The sequence below is a fragment of the Cyprinus carpio genome, chromosome B19 (assembly GCF_018340385.1).
Source record: "Cyprinus carpio isolate SPL01 chromosome B19, ASM1834038v1, whole genome shotgun sequence".
Taxonomy (NCBI): domain Eukaryota; kingdom Metazoa; phylum Chordata; class Actinopteri; order Cypriniformes; family Cyprinidae; genus Cyprinus; species Cyprinus carpio.
This window is the reverse complement of record NC_056615.1, coordinates 4,333,227-4,344,234: the sequence shown is the minus strand read 5'-3', so window position 1 is coordinate 4,344,234 and position 11,008 is coordinate 4,333,227. Positions and strand designations below refer to the sequence as shown.

Below are 11,008 nucleotides of genomic sequence, written 5' to 3'. Positions count from 1 at the left end.
TATATATAAATATATTTAATCGGTGCATTATTATAAAATTAAAGGTTTTATTAATGATTAAAATTAGCAACAGAGACCAGAATTTGTTTTACTTTAATTTTGTTGTTGAAATATAAACTTTTAACATTTGGCTGTCATAAAAACATCAAACTCTCTAACCACTAGGCCACGACTTCCCCCTGGGGAAGTTGGATGGTATTAATGCTGTCAAATGATTAATCGTGATTAATCACTTCCAAAATAAAAGTTTTTGTTTACATTATATATGCATGTGTACTGTGCATATTTATTATGTATATATAAATACAAACACATGCATATACAAACCCGATTCCAAAAAAGTTGGGACACTGTACAAATTGTGAGTAAAAAAGGAATGGAATAATTTACAAATCTCATAAACTTATATTTTATTCACAATAGAATATAGATAACATATCAAATGTTGAAAGTGAGACATTTTGAAATGTCACGCCAAATATTGGCTCATTTTGGATTTCATGAGAGCTACACATTCCAAAAAAGTTGGGACAGGTAGCAATAAGAGACCGGAAAAGTTAAATGTACATATAAGGAACAGCTGGAGGACCGATTTGCAACTTCTTAGGTCAATTGGCAACATGATTGGGTATAAAAAGAGCCTCTCAGAGTGGCAGTGTCTCTCAGAAGTCAAGATGGGCAGAGGATCACCAATTCCCCCAATGCTGCGGTGAAAAATTAGTGGAGCAATATCAGAAAGGAGTTTCTCGGAGAAAAATTGCAAAGAGTTTGAAGTTATCATCATCAAGTTATCACCTCTGATGGTATGGGGTTGCATGAGTTGCATGGGCAGCTTACACATCTGGAAAGACACCATTAATGCTGAAAGGTATATCCAAGTTCTAGAACAACATACGCTCCCATCCAATAAGAACGTTGTGCAAGTTTGCAGCAGTAATGGTGATAATGATGATAAACAATCATTGTCAAAGTTGTAAAACAAAAGCTGTCTTCATCCATGATAAGGTTTGGCTTTGTTTCCAGGTGGACTGTTAGAAAACTCATACTAGTTGACCGCGTATTTGGGGGAACGTGTCCCCATGAGGGTCTATAGTGGTTCTGAACTGGTGTTTTCTGTAACAGCATATGGGTTGTTGAGTTGTCTGATATGAAATGTTGCGTCGATTGCATCCGGCACACAGCTCATGAACTGATGAGTTCCAGCGTAGAGGGCAGTAAAATTCTTAAGCGTGTGTTTTATATGTGCTCTCCATCCTGTCAGAGGGCTTTTGGCTTATCTTGAGTGAATGTCGAGGCTGGAAATGTCAGGCACGGGCAGAGAAAATATGAGATTATGAAGCTGCTGGATGTTGTCATGGGGTTGTGATGCGTCATAAATCCTGGTTTGATGGCAGTGGATGTCTGGATCAGGAGGGACACGGCTTAAGGACTGCAGAGACTCTGAGCTCTGCCACTGAACAGGAAAGAGGTTTATTCTGGTCATTAGACGATGTAGACCTGTTCTTTTGATTTATCACCCCCCCCCCCCCCCCAGATTCTCGCTCTCCTCCCTTCATATTTCATGCTGGCTGTCTCTTTCTCTCCCCTCTGTCTCATTTCTTGATGGACTGATATCTGACAGGCTTATGGCTGTCTGTGATGGGAAGGAGCAGCTCTGTTAAGGTGAATCTGGGGTCAGCAGAAAGAAAAAAAGTCCTGGCACACCGCAGCAAGAGGAAACGATGGTCGTTGGCTTATCACTTGTAGTTTCCTGTGATAGTACTAGTGGATAGTAGCCAGACAGTCATGTGGAACATTTGTAATGCTGCTTAAATGTATCAGTCATTTTCCATATAATACATGCTAATGCAGTTTTTTTGCGGGGGATTATTACAGTCTTGGAAATGTCAATGATTAGCAACAACCTTAATTTTACTGCATTATTTTTTTTTTTTGGAGTGTACACACACACACACACACACACACACACACACACACACACACACATTTACTTAGCTATCTAAATGGGGAAATTCCATAGGCGTAATGGTATTTATAATGTACAAACTATATATTCTATTGCCTGCCTACACCAACCCTACACCTAAACATACCCCTTACAGAAAACTTTCTGAATTTTTTAAATAAAAAAAAAAATTATAATAATAATAATTAATTACTTGTTGTTTTCCATCATTTTTTTTTTTTTTGTCCTTAAGGTCCTCAGTGTAATGACTGTATGTATTTATAATGTTAATAGTGTAAGATAGATTTATAAAAAGGAAATTTTTAAATTACAATAAAAATACAAATTTTTGACAAATTGTATGCTTATTGCATCAACGCAGTCACAATGATGGGGGAAAATAGTGCAAAAGAAAAAGACAAACATGTCCCTCAGGACATTTTTGTAAAAGACATCTTTGGTGAATTCTTTTGTCATGTTATTGTTTTTGAGGATCTAAAGCAGCAATCTCATATCTACCCTGCGTCTCGAGGTTCAGGGTTACAGTGTTATGTCAGAGAAATTTCAGTTTGATTCTCACTGAAGACGAAGTCAACAGAGACAAAGTTTAATTGAGTTTTCCTGAAACCAATCGGGAGTTTTGCTAGAAGGTAGAAAAGCAGAAGCACATAATCCTCTTCCCACCGAGGCGCTCGCTTGAGGGGTATCTCTCCTCCCTTTCTCCCAATCTCTCCCTCCTTGCGTCCCTCCCACCCTCTCTCCTGCTCTATCCCATTACCTGGAAAAAGCAGAGGGTCCCAAGCCACAATACTGAATACCCCAAGATAAAAGTAAAACATTTCCTTCTGAGATGTTTTTTATAGAAGCTGCAGTTGTTTTTCAGTCACAGATCAAAGTGTCTCAGTGGTGTGACTCTATAGGGTCATAAGTGTCCGCTAGAGGATACTCCACTGAGCGGCAGAAATCTTCCCAGTGTGAGCACAGTGACCATCTACTGGGAGAAATAACAAAGTGATTTGCATAGTATGTCATTCATCGACCATAATCCCTAGTGAGGCCCGGCAGTGTCCTGTTGTGTGTCTAACAGTTCCTGAGAAAGACAAGGTGACGCAGCTGCTTATTTAACATAATTACACAGATTTGAGAAAAAAAAAAAATCTGAAATCTAACTTTCAACATTTACCTTTACGGTAACCTTTTATTTTGTTTACATTTAGCCTGTTTACCTGTTTTGTTTACATTTTCATTTATATTTATTAACTATTTTGTTAATGTTTACCTTTTAGCCTTTAAATTTATATTTACTTTACATTTGCTCTTGTTTAACTATTTTGTTAATGTTTACACTTGTTTACTTATTTTTTTTTTAGCATTTCCCTTTACATTTGCCTTCGTTTACTTAATGTTTACTTTACATTTGCCTTTAAATTAGTTTACTTCTACATTTATTCATTTTAGTAACATTAACCTTTAGATTTGCGTTTGTTTACCTATTTTGTTTCATGTTTACACTTGAATTTTGTGATTTTGTTAACATTTCCCTTTATGTTTGCCGTTGGTTACTAATTTTGTTATTGTTTGCTATTTTGTTGATGTTTCTCTTTGCATTTGAAATTGTTTGTCTATTTTGTTGATATTTACATTTATATATACGTATTTTAATGTTTTCCTTTTGATATACCTTTGTGTGGTTTTATCAATAGTTTTAGACTGTGCATATGCATATATTTACATAATTATTTTGCTAAGGGTCCCTTTTACATGGATTTGTTTACCTATTTTGTTAATGTTTACATTTATGTTAACTTTTCCCTTTAGATTTGCTTTTGTGTTTGCCTTTGCTTACCTATATTGGTGTTTTCAATTTTATTTTGTTAATGTTTACACCTTTGTGTTCTTTTGTTTACCTTTGTTGTTTATTTTGTTATCATTTACATGTTTTTTTCTCCTTTATGTTTGCATATTTGTTTAAAAAGCTACCTTTATGTTTACACCTGCATTTGTTTATCTATTTTATCATCTATTTTCTATTTTGCAAGCTGCATGCTTACAAGCACGCATATGCTGTATGTGCATCTCAATTCAACGACACGTCAGCCGGGCAACGTATAGCACTGACAGCACGGCACGCAGCTATTAAGGAGCTGTCACAAAGCTTAATTACACATTGGGATATGGAAATGAGTTGCTGCCTGTCAGCGCGTCTGTGATTTGAATGCTTCACTTGTAACACAGAGAGACTGTCAAGAAAGACTTCAATCAGAAATGCTAAAATAACCGAGTTGAACGGCTAGCCACACTTTCCTCCGTCTTTATTAAGATCACCGCAGTATGAAAAACAGTAAGTGAGGGGGAGGGAGGATGGGAAGGGGGTCTATCTCAGGCAGAATTGATGTGGTTCTATCCATATTCATATTCAGCAGCAGCTGTTATCGCTTAAAAGGCTTTCTAATTACAACAACAAGACAAAAACTGCTTGGATACGGTCCAGACCCGCTAAATGATAAAATAAGCACTCATTCACTTTCTCTCTCTCTTCCTCTCTTAATCTCCACAAAGCACCTTGGAGTCTACTCACCCAAATACATGCCAATGAACAGGGAAAGTGCCATTCGGAGATGCAGGTGTCACGTTTGATAAGAAACTTCTGGATTAAATATGCTGTGGCTAATGAGCAGCCGGGCGAGCCAGTGAGGGTGCGACCATGGGCACGATTGTTCTCCGGCTGATAACATTCTGCTGAAGAAACAGCCAAATTCCATCATTTAATAAACAGCCCCGGCCTCTATCAGAGAGAGCGCCTGGATCCCGGTGTTAAGTGGGAGACATTGCTTTTCATTATGCCAATCTCAGGGGGCTTCCATAGGGGTGTGGAGGTGTGGCGACAAACACATTGTCCCATATTTAGACACATTTGTTTATTTTGCTTCTGTGTGTGTGTGTGTGTGTGTGTGTGTGTGTGTGTGTGTGTGTGTGTGTGTGTGTGTGTGTGTGTGTGTGTGAGAGAGAGAGAGAGAGTGTGTGTGTGTGTGTGTGTGTGGAGCTGGAGTTAAAATCTTCAACTTGACAAAGTTCTTGCTTTTATTAGTGGAATGCATCACTATTGCTGTTGCTCATTCACTAAATAAATTTAGTGTAGGATCTACTTTGAAACAACTGAAATTGCTTGAACATGTCGCAGATAATTTCAAAGATTTGGTTCAGAATTTCAGAAGAAGTGTGCTATCGTTTTAACCTGGTAAACAACTAAAATGTTTGCATAAATAGCACTGACTGTTTCTGCAAGGTGTATGTCAACTTTTGACCATTACTGTATATACAAAGTTCATTTTGGGAGACTGTTACAGGTAAACACCTTCAATCTACCAATCCATCTTCTTTGACGTGGAAATCTTCTCCAGTTCATTTTTCCCCCTTTTCAGTCTGTCAAGAAAAAAACAAGCACAATGGAGAGCTGCTTTATAGTAGAAATGAATGTTGTAATCAAAATTGACACTGGCATTGTTTTTCATGTTTAATACTGTAAATCTGGCTGCTTTAAAACAATCTATAAAGTAGTTATACAAATAAATGTGACGTGACTTGACCGGAATGCCACATTGCAGAGCTTGTGCAAACATGTCCACATATCTATGCTTTCTTAACTGCTGTTTTCTCACCACTGCCCTTTTTGTTATGTGCTTATTTTGTTATTGAAAAGAAAGCATGTAGAACATATTTACATATTCGGTAGTTAAGGGTCCAATTCTCACTATTAACTAGTTTCTTATTAGCATGCATGTTACTAGCATATTGGCTGTTTTTTAAAACTTATAAATCACAAATTTAATACTTTATTCTGCATGACCATATTTTAGATCCCTTAATCCTACAACATACCTAAACTTAACAACTATTTTACTAACTATTAATAAGCAGCAAATTAGGAGTTTATTAAGGCAAAAGTCATACTAAATTGTTAATCGTGTTAACTGGTTCTTAAAATAAAGTGTAACCACATATTCAACTAAATTTCCAACATCTTTTTACCCCTAAACAAAGAACGAAAAAGGCATTCATTGTGAGAAAACCAGGGCCTGAAGTGATATGTGGTGACATCACATTCATCTAATTCCCTCTATCAGTAAATAACTCTGGAGGTCAAAGATTGCACTCTTAAAGGTCATTTAGATGCCATACTGAACCCTTCAGACTGACATAAAGAAAGGAAAAAGGAAAGTGAGACAGACGCAGGTCTTGACCTGTCACTCATAAGGAGCTTAGTTCACCCAGCCAGTAAAATCTCACTTTCTGCCAGCATCCGCTTTAGCCGGACCAGTAGGCTAGCTGTCAGGAAGACGATTCATTTCTCAAAGCTCATATTTAGAAATTGGAAAACGGCAGGATAATTTTTTTGGAAGACCTGTCAAGCTACTGCCGCTCCTCAATTTGAACCTGAAAGCCGGGGGTGTGGTGTGCTGCGGGAAAATAAACACTGACTGCACCGCCTCATGAATATACAAAAAGAGACATAACTTCACACCCTGCTTCCCCAGCCAGATGACTGGCCGTGCCTCACAGGAAGCCGCATGATGCCCCTCTGGTGTGTGTTTGATGTAGCGCTCAGGCCAGGAGATCAGTGAGGGTGCAGGTGTGTGGGGCAGATGGTGGAGAGGTGATACCCGGGGCTCTGGCCAGGAACACAGGAGCTCCATGAGGGCAGCCCCTGAGGGAACGGAGCCGTATGACTGATGCACTCTGGGATGCAGATGTGATTTATGGAAGGGAGCAGTGAAAGTGAGCTCCCTGCTGTCTCACACACACTGCTGCAGCACTTGCAAGATGACACTCTCTTATGCTGGGCATTTTAGGACACTTTTTGTATGGTTTTCTTAGGACTTCCTCATTAAACACAGTTGCGGGTGGAATAAAGATGGTCTTGGCCCAAGAGCCATGTAATGTAGGTCATTTTCTGCCATGAGTCACAGCGTTGCAGTTTAAAGATAGAGGAGAAGGCATAGTTTATTGTCCTTTTTATTATAAAATCATACTTGTAGTTTTGAAATAAGGTTTAAAAATCATGAAGAAAGCAATACATGATGTTAAAACCTGATTAAATTTATTTATGCACTTTTTAAGTAAGAAACCTTAGTAAAAACAAACAAACAAAAAAAAAAAAAAACACACATCAATGTTGAAAAATGCAGTGCCACTTAATATTTTTTGGAAATCCTGATTTTTCCAGGATTCTTTGATGTATAGCAAGTTCAAATGAACAGCATTATCTCATATACAGCATATATGAGATAATGCATATATGTGTATTGAAATAAAAAGTAAAACTAATCCCAGCACTATCTGCAGCACTGACAGAAACAAAAGTATTTAACAGAGGAGCAATCCAACTACCTTTATGAATGATCCTTTGAGACCTTGCTTTCAAAGGTGAGGACATCGCCACCTTGTGGTGAAGATGTTACACCAAGTTGAAATGTTCAGCAGCCCAGATAGGAAAACTATGGTGCTAATAATGCACGGGAGATGAGAAGATGGCATATTTTCCCCAAATTTAATAAAACGCCTCACGCCGACACAATGAGAAAAAAAAAAAAGTGCATAAGTAAACATCCAACTCAGGTCACAAACAAAAAGGCATTAAATAAAATAAAGAAAAACAGATGTCGGTAGTGCGAGTTATTATCTCTTCACCTTTCCATGCGCAGTTGTCAGTCTACCACAAAACCACCATAAAAGGCCATTGCAAAGGCTTGATAGTTATGCTGTGTTCCTTACACAGATTCCTCAGAAAGCACCATTTAAACAAAGCCTGACCATACAGCGCTGTACAGTCAATTCTCCAAAAATACTATTGCTGTGCAGTTTTCCTTTAGCCCTTAACTTAATTTTTTTTAGTCTTGTTGGACGCTCAAACACGATAAAGCTTTCTTGGCTTGTCTTTCCAGCTTTGATGGGCAAGAAACTCATTGACAGATATAAATATTTGTTTGAATTCATGGATAAAAGAGAGAGGGAGGAAAGACGCACATGCATTGCATTTAAACCTCTCATTGTCTTCACTACAGTGTGATCATGCCAAAATAAACGCTGGTCAGACAGATTGTGACAGGCTGTTTCACTGCCAGAACTAAAATAGCAAAGACTCAAGAACAGGCTGGGCAGAGGCTAAACAACACTTTTATTTTGCTTTATCTTTGTTTGAGAATTGTTGCAAATGCTACTATAAATCGTACATTATTTACACACTGCAATTTTGGGTAACTGTAGTATCTACAAAATACCTGTAACAACAATTAATAAAACTGGTGACATGGTTTTGTCATTGTCATCAAAAAATGATCAAAAATATACCTAAAATTGTACTATTGTTTCAAGTGGCTGTTAAGATATTAATGAATTATTATGAATAATGTTGTACTGATGCAAAACCACAGTTGCATTAAAACATCTGTTTTATTGAATGGACATCTGTTCCTCATGTCAGACCCACAAGTCCTGTCAATTAGCATTCCTCTGCGGGAGGCATGACAGCACGTCACAGGTCACTTTTTCTCCTTTGACATGTTGTCAGAGAGCACTCACACATGTTTGAAAGGTAGCATTGAGTGTAGCCTGCTTCATCCTCATTGTCCAACTCCCCAATTAGTTCACGTCCTAATTCTAGCATTTAGTGCTGGCATATCATGTCTCTTCTTGTTATCTTGCATTCCAGACTTTTGTAAATAGTCATATTTAAAACATTAATCCCCTCAATGGAAGATGACGCGCAGACAGAAAGTCCGTCATTTAGACAGATAAATGTTATCTCAGTCACAAAGCACTCCTCTTCTTTTTAACTGGCTAATGAGTTTGTTCTGCAGACTCCAGTGGAATGTTTCATCCGCAGCCCTTCAATTTGATAATGCTGTACTTTTATCCGAGATGTCTATTCTTTTCAGCAGCAGTGTCTGCGGTAATACACTTGTCCCTCACTTATTTGTTGCTGCTTCAAAGCAATGCATTTGTGTGTAGGACAGTGTGCTGTATGTGGGTTCAAAAAGCAATGTTTCTATTTACCACTATGCTGATTTCTGTGTATTTAGTTGAAAATGGATAAAAGTAGAAGCTTACTACTGCTGTTTCTGAAAATAAGCTTGTGAGGTCTTGCACTGATACCACACTGGCAGAAAAATATTATTTGCAAAAAAAAAATATTCTCTGGGTGAAATTTATGACAAGTAAAAAGCACTAGTTGTGATTTATTGTTAGGCATAAACAAAATATATTTCTTATAATCCTCACATATATAACTACAAGGTCTGTTTCGTGGGTTCATTTTCATCTGAATTATCTTTATTAGACTTCAAAATCTTTCCCTCGTTCAGTCTTCAAGGGACCTCAGCATAAATGACTCTCTTGAAATGGTTAAAGGGGTCATGAACTGCTTCCGGGGTTTTTTTTTTCTTTCATTTATATATATATATATTTTTTACTGTTCTCTGAGGTCCAATTATAATGTAATCATGATTTTAACATTGATAAAAAAAAAAACATAATTTAGAAGTAGTATTCTATTTTCTGACCTGTTTTTGACCCCCCTCATCAGAGCGCTCTGTTTGAATAGGCCTGGAGTATTGTAGACTCGGAAGTAAACGCACACTGCTATCCCTTTAAAATACTCTATCAAATACAAACTTTGCTTTTTCTCACAGGAGGACATGTGTGGTGTTCCACAACTAAAAACATAATGGAAGGAGATGAACTTGCAGCCTGTGTGGTGGATTTGTATTCGCATCTTCAAACACCAGCCCATACTCCCTACGGTCAAGGGATGTACCCGGCCCGACAGCTGGACGGCATCCAACTCCTTCCTCAGCAAGCAGCCATGGCATCCATACTGCCCGGCGCAATCATCAACAGTGAGTGCTGCATTATCAGGCCTCTGCCACAGTGGATAGACTGATTAATGTGCTTGGTTAAAAATGGAAATCCATGTCAAAGAGTCATCACAGCTCTGATGTGCATGTTTGCCATGGATAAGAGAATTACCAAGGGTCGAGGCTGACCTTCAGTTTTGCAAGAATTAGATATTTACCCTCTTCCATTCTCTAATCATAGTTAACAAGAATTTGATGCAAACAACAGTGCATTTGCTTTGATGGGGTCTAAAGGTTTGAAATATGTGGTTCATCCCTTTACTGCATAATCAAAATTATAGATATATTGTATCCCAGCATCCATCTGGGAGTGATGTGCTCTTGAGCCTAATATTTTTTTAGAATTTATTTTATAGTATTTTATACTTTCTGTTGTGAATTGCTGAATAGCATTTAAACCTGGACAAATATGTACAATTTTGGAACTTTTCAAAAAAGAAAAGTATATTATAAAACAAATGAGAAATATTTACGATTTCAAGGCCACTAATCAATTCTGTATAAAATTAGAAAAAAGTAAAATAGAAGCAGTTTTCTAGTGGTCTCAGATTTCTTGACCCCATTGTATTAAACTTCTGCAATTTTAGATGCTGGTTTTTCAAAAGCTTTAGATGATACAATATGGATATGCTTGTGTCCATTTCTGTCTTTGTAGAAGACATCTTCCCCTGCAAGGCTTGTGGCATCTGGTTTCGGAGTGAAAGAAACCTCCAGGCCCACCTTATGTATTACTGCAGTGGGCGACAAAGGGACCCTGGGATGGTAGCAGAGAAAAACGCCAATATCAGCCATCAAATGCTCCGCAATTGCACATACCCCCAATGCAATATGAGCTTTGCAGGCTCGCATGCCTTGGAAATGCACTTATCCACACACAACAGTGAGTAGAACAAGAAGACATTATTTTTCAGATAACCATTTGACCAGTCACAAATAAGAAAGACACATTTGTTTAACTAGTCTGATCAGGTTGGTTTGGTCCTGGAGTGCCGCTGTCCTGCAGAGTTTAGCTTTAACCATGAAGAAAAACATCACCTTGCCTGTAGCCTTAGTAATCCTGAAGACACTGATTAGCTTTTTCAGGATTGTTTGATTAGGGTTGGAGCTAAACTCTGCAGGACTGTGGCACTCCAAGACTACCATTGCCTTT

General features: G+C 37.9%; 1 protein-coding gene across 4 annotated transcripts in view; it reads left to right on the top strand.

Annotated features, from left to right (window-relative positions):
- Positions 1–11,008, top strand: part of zfpm2b (zinc finger protein, FOG family member 2b) — a 66,154-nt gene that overhangs the window by 50,755 nt on the left and 4,391 nt on the right. For 3 of the 4 annotated variants that reach the window (XM_042745230.1, XM_042745231.1, XM_042745229.1), the window contains exons 6-7: positions 9,634–9,840; positions 10,514–10,738. In XM_042745230.1, coding sequence (XP_042601164.1) covers positions 9,634–9,840; positions 10,514–10,738 — 432 coding nt within the window. The remainder of the gene's footprint in view (positions 1–9,633; positions 9,841–10,513; positions 10,739–11,008) is intronic. The other variant, XM_042745232.1, reaches the window with a different exon arrangement.